Below are 19,623 nucleotides of genomic sequence, written 5' to 3' on the forward strand. Positions count from 1 at the left end.
GTCATTCATTTACATACCTTATTTCAACTATGCTGGGTTACATTTCTTTCCTGATGTAAAGCCCTACACCCCATTGTGCTATTCCTGCTTTGACTCTTGACAGGTAGACCTTGTATTCTCCCACTTCTTCTTCTTTCTCACCCCCTTACCCGAATGTCACTAACAGCTAAAACGCCCAACCCCATCTTACTTGCAGCCTCTGCCAGCTCTACCTTCTTCCCAGAGTAGCCCCCATTGATATTAATAGCTCCCTATCTCGTTACCATCCATTTGCTGAGTCATATCTTAGGAGTCCCTGGTTTGTCAATTAGAGGTGGGACTCCGTCACCTCCAAAGGTCCGAGGCATTTTGCTCTGATTGTTGCCAGCATCATATTAAAGTACCAACAATATGAAATGAAATAGATTGTTGTTCACCACATAGAGGAGGCATTAAGCAGCAGAACGGCAGATTAAAAGAAGACTGAAACTTCCTGGCAGATTAAAACTGTGTGCTGGACCGAAACTCAAACTCGGGACCTTTACCTTTTGCGGGCAAGTGCAAGGACGGGGCATGAGTCGCGCTTGGATAGCTCAATTGGTAGAGCACATGCCTGCAAAAGGCAAAGGTCCCGAGTTTGAGTCTCGGTCCGGCACACAGTTTTAATCTGCCAGGAAGTTTCATATCAGCGCCCACCTCGCTGCAGAGTGAAAATCTCATTCTGAAGGAACACTGTCTGATATTATTAAGATCTCAGGCAAAGTGCTTAGTCAGATCTAGAAACACACACACACACACACAAACACACACACACACACACACACACACACACACACACACAACTGACACACCCATCACCGTTGTGCCCAGATGCTGAGGCCCTGCTAGCTGTAGTCTAGACATCTCTGAAAGCTTCACTGCTCTGTAGACTGTGGCCAGTAGTGTGCTGACAACCAAATAATTCAGGAACCAATCATGGGACAGGTGAAAAGAGTACACACTGAGGTTGGCGTTAGTCAGAGACCGAGAAAGTCCTTCTGTTAAGTTATAGTCATAGCAGAGTAATGTCCTCATTAGTGCATGACTCCCTGATTTAAGATAAGTTCATGGACTCAGTGGCATCAGGAAGAAGTGTTTTTCACCACCTACCCAACCAATCAGACTTAACCAAAGACCAATGTTGAACCCTACCTGACTCAGTTCACTCCTCCATTAAACTGTGATCCACCCCCAAATCACCCCATTAACTTTCCAGTATTTCTTAACCTCAAACCGAGCCTCACCCTCATTCCCCAAATGTCTCAACGTACAAACTAACCTTACATCTGCAGAAACAATCATAGACCACCACCTAAAACCTGAGCCCAACTGCATAATCCTACCTGGTGGCAAAGGCTCCACCACTGTTGTTTTGAACCGAGCCACAAGGACTTCCGGGCAGAATCACTCTGCCAGCTGCCAGATTCATCCACATACAAAACTTGCCACAACGACTCTTTCCAGAAATCCAGTAGGCTCTCCGGCCTCTCCTCAAATCCTTAGGCTCATCACAGAATCTCTCCCCAGAGTCCATCTCTCTCCCCACCTGTACTACTCCCTGCACTCCTACCTCCTACTTGCTTTCTAAACTCCATAGACCCAACCAGCCAGGATGCCCCATTGTGTCTGGTTACTGTGCTCCCATTGAGAGAATCTCTGCTCTCTTAGACCAACACCTTCAGCCTATTACCCACAACCTACTCTCCTATATAAAACACACCAACCATTTCCTCACCGACTCTCCATAGTTCCTGTTCCTTTACCACATGGCCCTGCTCATCACTACTGATGCCACTACCATTTACACTAACATACCTAATGCCCATGGCCTTACCACTATTGAACACTACCTTTCCCATTACCCTACGAATTCTAAATGTACAACCTCCTTCCTAGCCACCATGACCAACTATATCCTCACCACAATTATTTCTCCCTTGAAGCCATTACCTACAAACAGATCTGGTGTACAGCTATGGGCACCCACATGACATCATCCTATGCCAGTTTGTTCATGGGCTGTCTAGAGGAATCCATCCTAAACTCCCAAAATCCCAAACCACTCCCCTGGGTCAGATTCATTGATGACATCTTCGTGATATGGATTGAGAGTGAGGACAATCTATCCACATTCCTCCAGAACCTCAATGCCTTCTCCCCTAGTCACTTCATCTGGTTCTCCTCAGGCCAACAAGCCACTTTCCTCAATGTTGACCTCCACCTCAAAGATGGATTCTGTCCATATCAAACCTACTAACCATCAGCAATACCTCCACTTTGACAGCTGCCACCTGTTCCATACCAAGAAGTCCCTTACATAAAGCCCAGCCACCCCTGGCTGTCACATTAGCAGGGATGTGCAGTCCCTCTCGAAGCATACCATGGGTCACACTGAGGCCTTCACAGACTGTAATTACACTGACAGTCTTACATGAAAACAGATCTCTCCAGTCACCTACCACCTCCAAAAGCCCCACCATTTGGCCACAGAGGAGCATTCCCTCATGATTTAGTACCATCCAGGACAGGAGAAACTGGATCACATTCTCTGCCAGGGTTCTGACTACTTCTTGTCTTGCCCTGAAATGAAGAATGTCCTATGGACTATCCTCCCCAGCCCTCTCAGAGTGGTATTCTGCTGCCCACTGAACCTACACAATACCCTCATCCATCCCAACCTCTTGCCTAATGGCTCATATCCCTGTAATAGACCTAGATGCAAGACCTGTCCCATACATCCTCCCACCACCATCTGCTCCAGTCTGGTCACTAGCATCACCTGTCCCATCAAAGGCAGAGCTATCTGTGAAACCAGTCATGTGATCTACAAGCTAAGCTGCAACCACTGTGCTGCATCCTATGTGGGTATGACAACCAACAAGCTCTCTGTCCGCATAAAAAGGCTACCAACAAACTGTGGCCAAGAAACAGCTGGACCACCCAGTTGCTGAGCACACTTGCCAACACGGCGTTCTTCATTTCCATGACTGCTTCAAAGCCTATATCTTCTGAATCCTTCGTACCAACGCTAGCTTTTCTGAACTGTGCAGGGGGGAACGATCCCTGCAAAATATCCTACATTCCTATAATGCTTCTGGCCTCAACCTTCTATAAGTTCTTATCCTTTACTCACCTATCCATTTGCCTGTTCTCATTCCAGCACTACACAGCCCTCTGTTCCACCACTGAACCCACAATCTTTATGTCTCTCCCTTACTGCTGCCCTCTCCCCCCTCCCCACCCACTGTTTAACCTTCCAACTGCACCTAGCTGCCCTACCCTCTCTCCACCTTGACCCTATATGCTCCCACAAGTAGCACTTTACCGTCCTCCACCCCTACTCTGCTATCCCTTTCCCTCCCTGTCCCAGCCTCCTCCTTACCCCCACTACCCAGTTGCTTCTCCCATCATGTGCTGCTGACAATCTGCCTTCAGCAGCCAGAGACTGTGGTCATGTGTGTGTGAGTTGCATTTGTGTGAATGTGTATGTGTTTATGTTGTTGTATGAGTGTGTATGTGTTTATGTCGTCTATTTCCGGTGAAAGCCTTGTTGGCAGAAAGCTTACTTTCTCACTGTCTTTTTTTTGTGCCTATCTGTGACTCAGGATCTCTGCTCTATGGTGAGAAGCAACTATCCTTTCCATAATATTGTCATTATTCCATTGTGGATTTTACATTGTTTATTCTTTGTATGCCTCTTCATCTCTGGGTAACTACTGCAGCCTACATCCGTTTGATCTTGCTTACTGTACTAAGGCCTTTGTTCCCCTCCATAGACACACAACTTCTTCCATTCCAAAAACTTTAATTCCCTTTTCAAATTTCTCCGTGCTTTCATTTACTGCTTGCTGAAAGTACAGTTCAATAACATAATGGAAAAGCTACAACTCTATCTTACTACCTTTTCAGCTAATGCTTCCTTTTCTCCCTGTATTTGATCTCTGCTACCTTAATAATTTCAGAATGTGTTCCAGTCAATACTGTTAAAAGCCTTCTCTAAATTTACAAATGCTGTTATTGTAAGTTTGTCTTTCTTCAAACAGTTTTCTAAGATAAGTCATAGTCAGTAATTTCTCATGAGTTCCTACATTTCTCTGGAACTCAAATCAATTTTTCTCGTAATTGGTTTCTACTAGTTTTCACATTTAATTTGTTACTACTTTTGGTTTTTCTACTCCGAATGTTTTGCATCTGGTGTCAGTCCAAGTGCCTTATCAGGAATTGGATCACTTGTGCTCCGAGTTTTCAGATCTGCTTGCCCCAGGTTAGATTATGCAAACAGTTTCACGGCACACATCACCCTCAAACCCTAAACGTGCCCTCACTTTCTTCACGTGGGGCCGGTACCAGTAGCTCTACCTCATTTGTCTATTCTACCTGTTACTTCAGTTAGATTTGTTTGGTCTGCAGCCTATGAGCATGCTCTTGTGCAGGGTAAGGATACTCTTCACTTTGCACTTTGTCTTCCAACATATCAACTTGGTGAGCATCTGGTCCTCACCGCATATGCTTTTGACTACAGGGTGGGGGTGATATGGCCCAAATGCCATTTGGATAGTTCGCGACAGCTTATTGCCTATGCATCAAAAACAATCAATGTTTTGCTATTATCCACACCTCATGTGTTCCTCCTCTACCCCAAGGGAAAGACCAGGCATCACAACCAACAATGCTGTGACTGAATAGACAACCATGGCAGTACCAGGGACAACAGCCAAAGATGCGAGAAGTTCGTGATGCATCCAGACCAGTACATATGGAGGGGAGAGAGTGGGATGAGGGCACTCCCACTGCCAATGGACCCAGGGGCAACCAGTGGACAGGACCAGTGACAGGCAGGCAGAAGCCACATGGACATCAGAGACCATGATGAGGGGTGCTGGTATAAGCAGTGATGAATGATGGACTGGAGAGAAGCAGCTCTGTCAATGGAGACCCAGATTCTGTCCTAACTGATGGCACCATCTGTGCAATGCTGAGAGGCACCAGTACTGCCCACAAGAAGCAAACATGCAGTCAGTGCTGATGGAGCCCCAACTGCTGCAGTACATGGGCAAAACCAGGCCTGCTGAACCCCAGGTGAGGCCAGGGCACAGAAAGAACAAGGAGTCAGGACCATGGACTGAGGAGGGGGCCCTGCACCCATCCTGGGATACAACTGGCACCAGTGGATGCCACAACTCAAATCTTTGGTGTGGACCATGAAGATGCAGTGACCATGTTGACTGTGGACAACAGCCAGAAGCCTGCGAGGGCACCACCTAATGCCCTAACTCAGATTGGTGTACCAGGCATGAACGTCAATTAAACTGACTAGCCTGTGGTTCCTGAAATGGGACCACAGCCTTTCCAGTAGTTGTAGGGGTGTCAGTCTGGATGATTGACTGATATGGCCTTGTAACATTGGCCAGATGGTCTTGCCATATTGATACTGTGAACAGTTAAAAGCAAGATGAAACTATAGCTATTATATCTCCTGAGCAAATGAAACTATAGTTATTATATTTCCTGAGTACTTGCAGCTTTACTCTATGGTTTAATGATGATGGCAATCTCTTACAAGTCAGTTTAAAAAGGGAAATGGAGAGGAACAGGGACTGAGGGAGAGGAAGAGAAGGAAAGCTGTCTGACAGAATTTTGTACAGCATACAATTTAATCATTGCTAATATTTGGTTTAAAAATCATGGAAGATTTTCTACATGGAAGATACCAGGAGTCACCAGAAGGTTTCAGATACTGTACATAATGGTAAGACAGATTTCAAAACCAGATTTTAGATTGCAAAACACATCTAGGGATAAATATCAACTCTGAACGTAATTGACTGATTATAAGCTGCAGATTAAAACTGAAAAAATTCCAGAAAGGTGGGAAATTAAGGAGATGGAACTTGGATAACTGAATGGACCAGAGGTTGCTGAGAGTTTCAAAGGTAGCACTATCCAATGATTGGTTGAAAGAAAGGAAAGAAACACAACAGAAGATGAATGGATAATTTTGAGATAAAAATAGGGTAGGATACAATGCAGTAGGGACCAAACTGAGAAAATAGACAAGACCCAGTAAAAATCATTGGATGAAACATGATATGTCGAATCTGACTGACAAAAGGGAAAAAAAATATAAATTGGAGCAAATGAAATGGGCAAAAGGGAATAAAATGTCTAAGAAATTGGAATTATAGAAGTGCACCATGGCAAAGCAGGAGTGGCTAGATGAGAAATGTGAGGCTGTAGAAACCTGCTTGACTTGGGGAAAGATAGATGCCACCAGAATAAAAACTAAAGATGCCCCTGGAGACAAGAGAGGCATCTGGTGGAACATTAAAAGCTCACATGGCAAGCCCATATCAAGCAAAGAAGGGAAGGTTGAAGGATGGAAGGAGTTGACATAGGGTCTACACAAGAGAACCAAAGCAGAAGAGAAGAGGAAATAAATAAAGATGAGTTGGGAAATAGGATGCTACAAGAAGAATTTGGCACAGCACAAAAAGACTTACATCAAAACCAGGTGCCTGGCTTTGGTGACGTTCCCTCAGAATCATTGGGAGCCTTGGGAGAGCGAGCCATGACAAAACTATTCGACCTGGTATGCAAGACATGAGACTGGTGAAATACTCTGACTTCAAAAGGCATGTAATAGCTCCTATTTCAAAGAAGAAAGGTGTGAATGTTACTGAGCTATCAGTTTAAAAAGTCACGGTTGCAAAATATCAATATGAAATAATTACAAATTAAATGTGAAAACTAGTAGAAACCAATTACGAGAAAAATTGATTTGAGTTCCAGAGAAATGTAGGAACTCATGAGAAATTACTGACTATGACTTATCTTAGAAAACTGTTTGAAGAAAGACAAACTTACAATAACAGCATGTGTAAATTTAGAGAAGGCTTTTAACAGTACTGACTGGAACACATTCTGAAATTATTAAGGTAGCAGAGATCAAATACAGGGAGAAAAGGAAGCATTAGCTGAAAAGGTAGTAAGATAGAGTTGTAGCTTTTCCACTATGTTATTGAACTGTACTTTCAGCAAGCAGTAAATGAAAGCACGGAGAAATTTGAAACGGGAATTAAAGTTTTTGGAATGGAAGAAGTTGTGTGTCTATGGAGGGGAACAAAGGCCTTAGTACAGTAAGCAAGATCAAACGGATGTAGGCTGCAGTAGTTACCCAGAGATGAAGAGGCATACAAAGAATAAACAATGTAAAATCCACAATGGAATAATGACAATATTATGGAAAGGATAGTTGCTTCTCACCATAGAGCAGAGATCCTGAGTCACAGATAGGCACAAAAAAAAAGACAGTGAGAAAGTAAGCTTTCGGCCAACAAGGCTTTCACCGGAAATAGACGACATAAACACATACACACTCATACAACAACATAAACACATACACATTCACACAAATGCAACTCACACACACATGACCACAGTCTCTGGCTGCTGAAGGCAGATTGTCAGCAGCACATGATGGGAGAAGCAACTGGGTAGTGGGGGTAAGGAGGAGGCTGGGACAGGGAGGGTAAGGGATAGCAGAGTAGGGGTGGGGGACGGTAAAGTGCTACTTGTGGGAGCATATAGGGTCAAGGTGGAGAGAGGGTAGGGCAGCTAGGTGCAGTTGGAAGGTTAAACAGTGGGTGGGGAGGGGGGAGAGGGCAGCAGTAAGGGAGATACATAAAGATTGTGGGTTCAGTGGTGGAACAGAGGGCTGTGTAGTGCTGGAATGAGAACAGGCAAATGGATAGGTGAGTAAAGGATAAGAACTTATAGAAGGTTGAGGCCAGAAGCATTATAGGAATGTAGGATATTTTGCAGGGATCGTTCCCCCCTGCACAGTTCAGAAAAGCTAGCGTTGGTACGAAGGATTCAGAAGATATAGGCTTTGAAGCAGTCATGGAAATGAAGAACGCCGTGTTGGCAAGTGTGCTCAGCAACTGGGTGGTCCAGCTGTTTCTTGGCCACAGTTTGTTGGTAGCCTTTTTATGCGGACAGAGAGCTTGTTGGTTGTCATACCCACATAGGATGCAGCACAGTGGTTGCAGCTTAGCTTGTAGATCACATGACTGGTTTCACAGATAGCTCTGCCTTTGATGGGACAGGTGATGCTAGTGACCAGACTGGAGCAGATGGTGGTGGGAGGATGTATGGGACAGGTCTTGCATCTAGGTCTATTACAGGGATATGAGCCATTAGGCAAGAGGTTGGGATGGATGAGGGTATTGTGTAGGTTCAGTGGGCAGCAGAATACCACTCTGAGAGGGCTGGGGAGGATAGTCCATAGGACATTCTTCATTTCAGGGCAAGACAAGAAGTAGTCAGAACCCTGGCAGAGAATGTGATCCAGTTTCTCCTGTCCTGGATGGTACTAAATCATGAGGGAATGCTCCTCTGTGGCCAAATGGTGGGGCTTTTGGAGGTGGTAGGTGACTGGAGAGATCTGTTTTCATGTAAGACTGTCAGTGTAATTACAGTCTGTGAAGGCCTCAGTGTGACCCATGGTATGCTTCGAGAGGGACTGCACATCCCTGCTAATGTGACAGCCAGGGGTGGCTGGGCTTTATGTAAGGGACTTCTTGGTATGGAACAGGTGGCAGCTGTCAAAGTGGAGGTATTGCTGATGGTTAGTAGGTTTGATATGGACAGAATCCATCTTTGAGGTGGAGGTCAACATTGAGGAAAGTGGCTTGTTGGCCTGAGGAGAACCAGATGAAGTGACTAGGGGAGAAGGCATTGAGGTTCTGGAGGAATGTGGATAGATTGTCCTCACTCTCAATCCATATCACGAAGATGTCATCAATGAATCTGACCCAGGGGAGTGGTTTGGGATTTTGGGAGTTTAGGATGGATTCCTCTAGACAGCCCATGAACAAACTGGCATAGGATGATGTCATGTGGGTGCCCATAGCTGTACACCAGATCTGTTTGTAGGTAATGGCTTCAAGGGAGAAATAATTGTGGTGAGGATATAGTTGGTCATGGTGGCTAGGAAGGAGGTTGTACATTTAGAATTCGTAGGGTAATGGGAAAGGTAGTGTTCAATAGTGGTAAGGCCATGGGCATTAGGTATGTTAGTGTAAATGGTAGTGGCATCAGTAGTGATGAGCAGGGCCATGTGGTAAAGGAACAGGAACTATGGAGAGTCGGTGAGGAAATGGTTGGTGTGTTTTATATAGGAGAGTAGGTTGTGGGTAATAGGCTGAAGGTGTTGGTCTAAGAGAGCAGAGATTCTCTCAATGGGAGCACAGTAACCAGACACAATGGGGCATCCTGGCTGGTTGGGTCTATGGAGTTTAGAAAGCAAGTAGGAGGTAGGAGTGCAGGGAGTAGTACAGGTGGGGAGAGAGATGGACTCTGGGGAGAGATTCTGTGATGAGCCTAAGGATTTGAGGAGAGGCCGGAGAGCCTACTGGATTTCTGGAAAGAGTCGTTGTGGCAAGTTTTGTATGTGGATGAATCTGGCAGCTGGCAGAGTGATTCTGCCCGGAAGTCCTTGTGGCTCGGTTCAAAACAACAGTGGTGGAGCCTTTGCCACCAGGTAGGATTATGCAGTTGGGCTCAGGTTTTAGGTGGTGGTCTATGATTGTTTCTGCAGATGTAAGGTTAGTTTGTACGTTGAGACATTTGGGGAATGAGGGTGAGGCTCGGTTTGAGGTTAAGAAATACTGGAAAGTTAATGGGGTGATTTGGGGGTGGATCACAGTTTAATGGAGGAGTGAACTGAGTCAGGTAGGGTTCAACATTGGTCTTTGGTTAAGTCTGATTGGTTGGGTAGGTGGTGAAAAACACTTCTTCCTGATGCCACTGAGTCCATGAACTTATCTTAAATCAGGGAGTCATGCACTAATGAGGACATTACTCTGCTATGACTATAACTTAACAGAAGGACTTTCTCGGTCTCTGACTAACGCCAACCTCAGTGTGTACTCTTTTCACCTGTCCCATGATTGGTTCCTGAATTATTTGGTTGTCAGCACACTACTGGCCACAGTCTACAGAGCAGTGAAGCTTTCAGAGATGTCTAGACTACAGCTAGCAGGGCCTCAGCATCTGGGCACAACGGTGATGGGTGTGTCAGTTGTGTGTGTGTGTGTGTGTGTGTGTGTGTGTGTTTGTGTGTGTGTGTGTGTGTTTCTAGATCTGACTAAGCACTTTGCCTGAGATCTTAATAATATCAGACAGTGTTCCTTCAGAATGAGATTTTCACTCTGCAGCGGGGTGTGTGCTGATATGAAACTTCCTGGCAGATTAAAACTGTGTGCCGGACCAAGATTTGAACTTGGGATCTTTGGCTTTCATGGGCAAGTGCTCTACCAACTGAGTGTCTGAATATGCTGTTTCGATCCACTTACTGATTTAACGTTAAGATCAGAAGATCTTCCTAGGATTTTCTGTCCAGTCGGTACATAGGATTTTACTTTCGAATTCACTGAACGCTTCACACATAGCTCTCCTTATGCTAACTTTGACATCATTTAGCTTCTGTTTGTCTGAGAGGCTCTGGCTGCATTTAAATTTGCAGTGAAGCTCTCTTTGCTTTCGCAGTAGTTTCCTCATTTTGTTGTTGAACCACAGTGGGTTTTTCCCGTCCCTCACAGTTGTACTCGACATGTACCTGTCTAAAACGATTGCTTTGAACTTTATTCATAAACACTCAACATTGCCAGTGTCGGAACAGAAATTTTCGTTTTGATCTCTTAGGTAGTCTGAAATCTGCCTCCTATTACTCTTGCTAAACAGATAAACCTTCCTCCCCCTTTTTTTTTATATTCCTATTTACTTCCGTATTCAGGGATACTGCAACAGCCGTATGATCACTGATTCCCTGTTCTGCACTTACAGAGTCAAAAAGTTCAGGTCTGTTTGTTATCAGTAGGTCCAAGATGTTATCTCCATGAGTTGGTTCTCTGTTTAATTGCTCGAGGTAATTTTTGGCTAGTGCACTCAGTATAATGTCACTCGACGCTCTGCCCCTACCACCCATCCTAAACATCTGAGTGTCCCTGTCTATATCTGGTAAATTGAAATCTCCACCTAAGACTATAACATGCTAAGGAAATTTGTGTGAAATGTATTCCAGATTTTATTTCAGTTGTTCTGCCACTAATGCTGCTGAGTCGGGAGGTCGGTAAAAGGAGCCAATTATTAAACTAGCTTGGTTGTTGAGTATAACCTCCACCCATAATAATTCACAGGAACTATCCACTTCTATTTCACTGCCGGATAAACTACTACTAACAGCGACAAACACGCCGCCACCGGTTGCGTGCAATCTATCCTTTCTAAACACCGTCTGTACCTTTGTAAAAATTTCGGCAGAATTTATCTCTGGCTTCAGCCAGCTTTCCGTACCTATAACAATTCTAGCTTTGGTGCTTTCTATCAGCACTTGAAGTTCTGGTACTTTACCAATACAGGTTCAACAATTTACAATTACAATACTGATTGCTGCTTGGTCCCTGCATGTCCTGACTTTGCCCCGCACCCTTTGAGGCTGTTGCCCTTTCTGTACTTACCTTAGGCCATCTAACCTAAAAAACCGCCTAGTCCACGCCACAGAACCCATGCTACCCATGCAGCCACATGCTGTGTGTAGTGGACTCCTGACCTATCCAGCGGAACCCAAAACCCCATCGCCCTATGGTGCAAGTTGAGGAATCTGCAGCCCACACGGTCGCAGAACCGTCTCAGCCACTGATTCAGACCCTCCACTCGGCTCTGTACCAAAGGTCCGCAGTTAGTTCTGTCAATGATGCTGCAGATGGTGAGCTCTGCTTCCATCCCACTAGCAAGACTGGCAGTCTTTACCAAATCAGATAGCTGCCGGAAGCCAGAGAAGATTTCCTCCGATCCATAGCGACACACCTGTATGCAGAGACTCAGGTGTAGTTCCTTCTCACTCTTGACAGGGAAAAGAAAAGAAATAACAACAAAAACAGCAACAACAACAACTACTACTACTACTAATAATAATAATGATGATGATGATGATAGTAATAGTAATAATAATATTCCTGTTAACTTTTCACCATCTTTTACTTGGTTTACTTTTACTAAATAATCATTTTGAGATTTATCATCCCATTCTACACAGTAGTACAGATATTGCTTGCATCAACTTTCACATTCTGCTAACAGAAATGTTTAAAATCTTCTTTCTTTTCATTCTGTCCTTTGAATTTAAATTCTTAATAGCTATGCATTATTTTTATATTTGACAGGTGGCAAGAATCCGAGGGAAACCAAAACATAATATGTCACTTAGTACTTCATGTATTATTGCAAATGAACCATTGACAAAGACTGTACAATATGATGGTGTTCGTAAAATAATCATGTCAAGTCAAAAAACAAGGTTTGTTGTTCTCAAGCACTTGAATTGCAAGAATTGTCAAAACTGAACCCTAATTCCCATTTGTGTGATTTTCAGGAATGCACTGTCCATGAAAATGATGGAAGACTTGATTGCAGGCATCACCTGCAATCAGAATGACCCTTCTCTCAGGTGTATTTTACTGTATGGAGAAGGACGGGTGTTCTCAGCTGGCCACAATTTGAAAGAACTGGTATGTCAAAAACAGAAATTTATGGATTAATTACTTGCTTGTGCCTTCAATTAATAGCTGACTAACTGTTGCAGACAAGCAAAGATGGGTCTGAATTCCACCATGAGGTTTTTGCAACCTGTTCTCGTCTGATGCTAGGCATCTTACAGTGTCCTGTGCCTGTCATAGCTGTTGTTCAAGGACTGGCTGCTGCTGCTGGTTGCCAACTTGTTGCTAGCTGTGACATTGCAATTTGCTCTGATAACAGCTCCTTCTCAACTCCAGGGTAATATATATAAATTTTACACCAGTATCTAATAAAGGAAAAAAGATAAAAACAAAAAAAGGAACTGGTATATTGTGAAAAAATTCTCTTAGTTATAAATATAGTATCAACTAAGCGATATGAAAATGCTTTGATTTTCTTTAATTCTGGAATTTGGCACAGTTTAATTTTTTAAGATGTCATTTTTTCGTCTGTGCTTACCTGCATTACTTTCCCACTCTCCACAATAGACAGCTTTCCATTACAAGCTGAGTTCATAATTATACAGAATTTATTGTGTCTATTGTGAATAATCATGATGAGCATCCTGCTATAGTAATTAATTACTAAAAAAAATGAGGGGCACACCACAAAGGAGTTATTTAAATGGGATGGAAATCACTAGATGAGATTTACGTGTACACAGAGACAAATGATTACAATTTCTGTAAAATCAAATGACTTAGTCAAGAAAAAGAGCTTCACAAATTGAGGAAGTCAGTAATGTGTCGGTCCACCTTTGGGCCTCATGCGAGCAGTTATTCGGCTTTGTATTGATTAAAAGAGTTGCTGTATGTCCTCCTCAGGTATATTGTGCCAGATTCGCTTGCATGCACAAAAAATCTGTGACATGTAATATTAGATTATTAGATGATAGTTCTTTAAGCCTTGAAGTTATTTACCTCCTTTGGAGCTATTTACCTTGTCTTCTTTTTGAAGTTATTTACCTCCTCTTCTTCTTTGAAGACAATGTTACGGCCCCCAGCTTGCTCTGCCTAAATTTCTTCCTTCTCCAAAGTATTACAGATACTGGTAACACAGATAGATAGATCAGGTGAAACAAGGAATTGGTAAATGTAACTGATGTCGTACTATAACAGTTAGTGTATTTAACATCATTAGTGATCTAAACAGAAATCCATGTCTTCTCCCTGTTATACACTGGAAAAGACAGATAGTACAAGGCTGGTGAAAGATCAACATTTACAAACATGAGAAAATTAATGTTCTTCATCTTTTCTCGCTTGCCCCACAGACTTGATTGCTGTGTGGGCATATTGCATTTTAATCTTTGCCGTAAACTAATTAGGGAAATGAATGGGTAAAAGTAGACAGAAAAAATAAAACATATAGCCTTGTAGGTGAAGCAGCCTAAGTTCCAATACAATATCTCAGGGGGACATCCAATAAATATATCAACAATGCCAAGTCAAATAACTGCTTGCGTAAGGGCCAGAGATGGACCAATACATTATTGACTTGTACAATTTGTGAAGCTCTGTCTCTTGAATAAATCATCCAATTTTTCAGAAATTGCAATGATTTGCTTGTGAACATGTTCTTCACATCTAGTGATTTCCATCCCATTTGGATAATTCCTTTGTAATGAATCCTTTTTCTTTTTCTTTTCATTCATTTTTTTTGTTTTGTTTTTCCAGTGGTGATTAGTACTTATACTTTGTGTTCTCACCAATGATGGCAATGGAAAATGAAACATATCATCAAAAAATTTGCAAAAACTCTGTATATAAATGAATTTTCTGTGGTTGTTTGCAGAGCAAACTTTGGAATATTCTGCTCTACACCTGGAATTGCTGTTGGTCGTGCAGTGCCAAAAAAAGTAGCAGCACACATGTTGTTTACAGGTCTTCCTCTTTCAGCTGAAGAAGCTTTAAGAGCAGGCCTTGTGAGCAAAGTTGTTCCTGCAGAAGATCTAGGTATTTATCTAACGGTGCATATCTCTTAAAAGTCAGTTTCATCTTTTTGTCGAACATATTTTTCTTGTTGTCTCTGTCAATATACAGGGTGTTACAAAAAGGTACGGCCAAACTTTCAGGAAACATTCCTCACACACAAATAAAGAAAAGATGTTTTGTGGACATGTGTCCGGAAACACTTACTTTCCATGTTAGAGTTCATTTTATTACTTCTCTTCAAATCACATTAATCATGGAATGGAAACACACAGCAACAGAATGTACCAGCGTGACTTCACACACTTTGTTACATGAAATGTTCAAAATGTCCTCCGTTAGTGAGGATACATGCATCCACCCTCCGTCGCATAGAATCCCTGATGTGCTGATGCAGCCCTGGAAAATGGCGTATTGTATCACAGCTGTCCACAATGCGAGCGCAAAGAGTCTCTACATTTGGTACCGGGGTTGCGTAGACAAGAGCTTTCAAATGCCCCCATAAATGATAGTCAAGAGGGTTGAGGTCAGGAGAGCGTGGAGGCCATGGAATTGGTCCGCCTCTACCAATCCATCAGTCACCGAATCTGTTGTTTAGAAGCGTACGAACACTTCGACTAAAATGTGCAGGAGCTCCATTGTGAATGAACCACATGTTGTGTCGTACTTGTAAAGGCACATGTTCTAGCAACACAGGTAGAGTATCCCGTATGAAATCATGATAACGTGCTCCATTGAGCGTAGGTGGAAGAACATGGGGCCCAATCAAGACATCACCAACAATGCCTGTCCAAACATTCACAGAAAATCTGTGTTGATGACGTGATTGCACAATAGCGTGCAGATTCTCGTCAGCCCACACATGTTGATTGTTAAAATTTACAATTTGATCACGTTGGAATGAAGCCTCATCCCTAAAGAGAACAATTGCACTGAAATGAGGATTGACACATTGTTGGATGAACCATTTGCAGAAGTGTACCTGTGGAGGCCAATCAGCTGCTGATAGTGCCTGCACACGCTGTACATGGTACGGAAACAACTGGTTCTCCCGTAGCACTCTCCATACAGTGACATGGTCAACGTTACCTTGTACAGCAGCAACTTCTCTGACAATGACATTAGGGTTATCGTCAACTGCACGAAGAATTGCCTCGTCCATTGCAGGTGTCCTCGTCGTTCTAGGTCTTCCCCAGTCGCGAGTCATAGGCTGGAATGTTCCGTGCTCCCTAAGATGCCGATCAATTGCTTCGAACGTCTTCCTGTTGGGACACCTTCGTTCTGGAAATCTGTCTCGATACTAATCCATACATCAAATGGGCATCTGCCAACTCCTCTTTTGTAAACATTGCAGTGACTGCAAAACCACGTTCGTGATGAACACTAACCTGTTGATGCTACGTACTGATGTGCTTGATACTAGTACTGTAGAGCAATGAGTCGCATGTCAACACAAGCACCGAAGTCAACATTACCTTCCTTCAATTGGGCCAACTGGTGGTGAATCGAGGAAGTACAGTACATACTGACGAAACTAAAATGATCTCTAACATGGAAATTAAGCGTTTCCGGACACATGTCCACATAACATCTTTTCTTTATTTGTGTGTGAGGAATGTTTCCTGAAAGTTTGCCCGTACCTTTTTGTAACACCCTGTATTGGCTAATAGTATTTGTCTTTGGTTTTTCACTTAATGGCAGAAACTCAAGTTTGTAGTTTTGATTAATTCATATCTCTCTGTAATTATTCTTATCATGTACTTCCCAGAAGTGTGTATGAAATAGGAAAGTGAGGTTGTCAATGAAAGCCAATAGTTAATACTAAGTTAAGATTTATTACAATAGTACAGTAGTAACAACTGAGTATTGCTGTCTTGAGAATAGACATCACTTGTGTTTCTGCAGCATACCATAATTCACAGAACCATAAGTCATTAAAAAGATTTAGCTAAAAATTTTTTACAGCTCATTAATATTAAATAGTCAAGACTGATTAAATGATGGAAACTAAACAGGTTCCTATTTGCCCTGGAGTGGGACCAGTTGTGTTTTGGTACAATGGGTTTCACTCCATACGTGAACTGTCACCCAGCTGATATGTATGGCAACTTTTACTTTACAAATATCTTATGGTCTCCATTCTTGATATAATTTGCTGTAGTGGACCTGCTATGCAGTGCCACTAAACCATGACATGCCCTCTTCACAATGGGCTTTTTCACATTTCGCACGGGTGGGTGAAAGAGAGCTTCAATCTATTCAAGCTACTAAAATGACATAGTCACTTTTGCCATAACTCTTCTGTGTTACAACTGAAATGTTTCCTCTATACATCATTTACAATTGTGAATGAAAACAACCTCTCTTAATTTGTAGCGCACAATAGACCACACCATGTGTTGATTTACTGATTGGACATTTCAGACTAACTGTTCTCATGTATGTTCATGAATTGTTCTGGTGTTTACATTATCACCTGTGCACTTTCTTGTATGATCTCCAAGACACTGCTAAGCCATGCCTCCAGTCTGCAAGCAGTCCTCTCCAGCAGATGGAGATGCTTGCTCACCATTGTGCCTTGTCCATGTTCTGCACCAACATCTCTGATGTCCATCTGCATATGTGGCAAACCAGAGCACACACAGTGGGATGTCCCACACTTAACAAGCACGTAATAAACATTTACAGTTTCAGTGAACATCTTTTTTGGCCAGATTGGTTAGAAGTGGAACATGTTATTCCACAGAATCAACATGTTACACCACAAATGTCCTTACTGAGATGAAAGATGTTGTGTAACTCAGCTTACTTGTCCAATTACAAACATTGCATATTTCAATTAACTGGTGGTATATTTTCTTTTCTTCTTATGTAGGTGTATCTTGTTTCGTACATAGGTATATCTTATTGCACAAGACAAGATCTCATCTTCTGCTATACAGTTTGTTGTGTCTAGACAAGACAGCCTAGACACAATGAGAGGAAGCCGAAAGGCATGCGCTACGCTCACGCAGATGGGTGTGAGGTCTGAAACAGGATACATAATAAATGCTATAAAGAAAAGTACATAACTTCTGGAATACTTAACTTTAATCCATCCTTTTGGTACATCTGGAGCTTGTGGCGATACAAGTGAGACTCTTTAGATACATGCAATGTTACTAATGGCGCCTTGCTAGGTCGTAGCCATTGACTTAGCTGAAGGCTATTCTAACTATCTGCTCGGCAAAGGAGCGAGGCTTCGTCAGTGTAGTCGCTAGCTACGTCGTCCGTACAACTGGGCGAGTGCTAGTCCGTATCTCGAGACCTGCCTTGTGGTGGCGCTCGGTCTGCGATCACACAGTGGCGACACGCGGGTCCGACATGTACTAATGGACCGCGGCCGATTTAAAACTACCACCTAGCAAGTGTGGTGTCTGGCGGTGACACCACATTCCTCCCCCGCAAATTGGTGAACGGTCGTGTTATAAGGCTTCCGCCCGCTGTGGGGAGGACCCCATGTTGACGTACGCGATGAGGTGGGGAGCCTAACAACAGGCGAGGCTGTGCCACCCGCACCCGGCCATTTGGTCCGGGGGAGCTAGGAAACGCCTGAAAACCTAGTCCAGAGTGCACGTCAATTTGCGTTGTATGCGCCCGTAAAGAGACAGGAGGGGCCGAAGGGTCGATCTCCATTGTGTCGGGGTACCCGACGCGCGAAGACGCCATGTGGTCCGGAGCGGGCAAGAGTTCCATGGCGGAGGACGGCTGGTCACGGGAAGCGATCGGCGGCGCGTGACCCAGGGAGGTGCTTGGCGGCTGCAGCGAAGCGTCCACTGCGGGCGGCGCCGGCTGGAGGACAGGCGGCGGCGGCGGCTCCGTGGCGCCATGGGGCAAAATGGAAGGCATCGTCGGTAACACCTGGGGATGAGGCGAGCCAGTAGATGGGTCCGCAGGGCGCTGACCGGACGGCACTGTCGCTGAAAGCAGACGGGGAGCGGCAGAACCCGTGCGATGACAGAGGCACAGCTGATTGAGATGCCGACGCACCTCACCAGAGGCCCCCAAAACCAAATACATCGTGCGGCCGAGGCAGCGAAGAATGCGCCCTGTGAGCCAACGCCGTGAACCTCGATAGTTGCGATAGAATACAACGTCACCTGGAGCAAAAGCAGGAGTCTGCCGCTGCACAGGAACCTGATGCGGCGGGTGCAGCAAAGACATCAAGGTTCGATGAGGACGACCATGGAGCAACTCAGCCGGCGAGCGACCATCTCGGGGCTGAGAGCGATATGAAGGCAAAAAGAGCAACAACGCGTCCTCCCGAGAATGCGACTCTTTTAACTTCAACATCTGTGACTTGAAAGTCCGGACCAAACGTTCAGCGGCACCGTTTGACTGAGGCGAAAACGGCGCGGATGTCAGATGTTGAATACATTACCCTGGCAGAATGACTGAAATTCTGCGGACATGAATTGTGGGCCATTGTCGGAAACAATAGTCTGTGGAAGGCCTTTAATGCAAAAGATAGCAGACAACGCTTGGATGGTGGCAGATGACGTAGTGGAAGACATCCGGACAACAAAAGGAAAATTACTGAAGGCATCTACCAGAACCAACCATCGAGCATTCCAGAATGGACCAGCAAAATCGATGTGCAATCGTTGCCAAGGGGAAGTGGCTTTCAGCCATGCAAAGACTTTCCGCGGCGGTGCGGATTGTTGGTCGGCACATGCCATGCAAGAAGAACACATGTTCGTAATCGCAGCATCGATTCCGAACCAAGTACAGTGCTGACGAGCAAGTTGTTTCGTTCGCACTATACCCCAATGTCCTTGGTGAAGAAGCCGTAAAACAGAGGACTGTAACGAACGTGGGACCACGACTCTGGACTGATCATTATCAGAACGCAACAACAAAACACCACGTCGAACAAAAAGTCTCTCCTTGTGAGCAAAAAATCGGCGAACCAACGGATCCTCGATCCGCGACTTTTACAAAGGCCATTGCGTAGCAACAAAACGCAAAATGGTAGCAAGGACCGGGTCAGCAGCTGTGGCTGTAGCTACACGACGAAAATCAATCGGAAACGAGTCGACCACGCCATCGGTTTCCGCAT

General features: G+C 44.1%; 1 protein-coding gene across 2 annotated transcripts in view; it reads left to right on the plus strand.

Annotated features, from left to right (window-relative positions):
* Positions 1-19,623, plus strand: part of LOC124596460 (enoyl-CoA hydratase domain-containing protein 3, mitochondrial) — a 100,056-nt gene that overhangs the window by 36,671 nt on the left and 43,762 nt on the right. For both annotated transcript variants that reach the window (XM_047135594.1, XM_047135595.1), the window contains 4 exons: positions 12,243-12,376; positions 12,452-12,587; positions 12,662-12,852; positions 14,389-14,549. In XM_047135594.1, coding sequence (XP_046991550.1) covers positions 12,243-12,376; positions 12,452-12,587; positions 12,662-12,852; positions 14,389-14,549 — 622 coding nt within the window. The remainder of the gene's footprint in view (positions 1-12,242; positions 12,377-12,451; positions 12,588-12,661; positions 12,853-14,388; positions 14,550-19,623) is intronic.

Source organism: Schistocerca americana, chromosome 2, assembly GCF_021461395.2.
Source record: "Schistocerca americana isolate TAMUIC-IGC-003095 chromosome 2, iqSchAmer2.1, whole genome shotgun sequence".
NCBI lineage: Eukaryota > Metazoa > Arthropoda > Insecta > Orthoptera > Acrididae > Schistocerca > Schistocerca americana.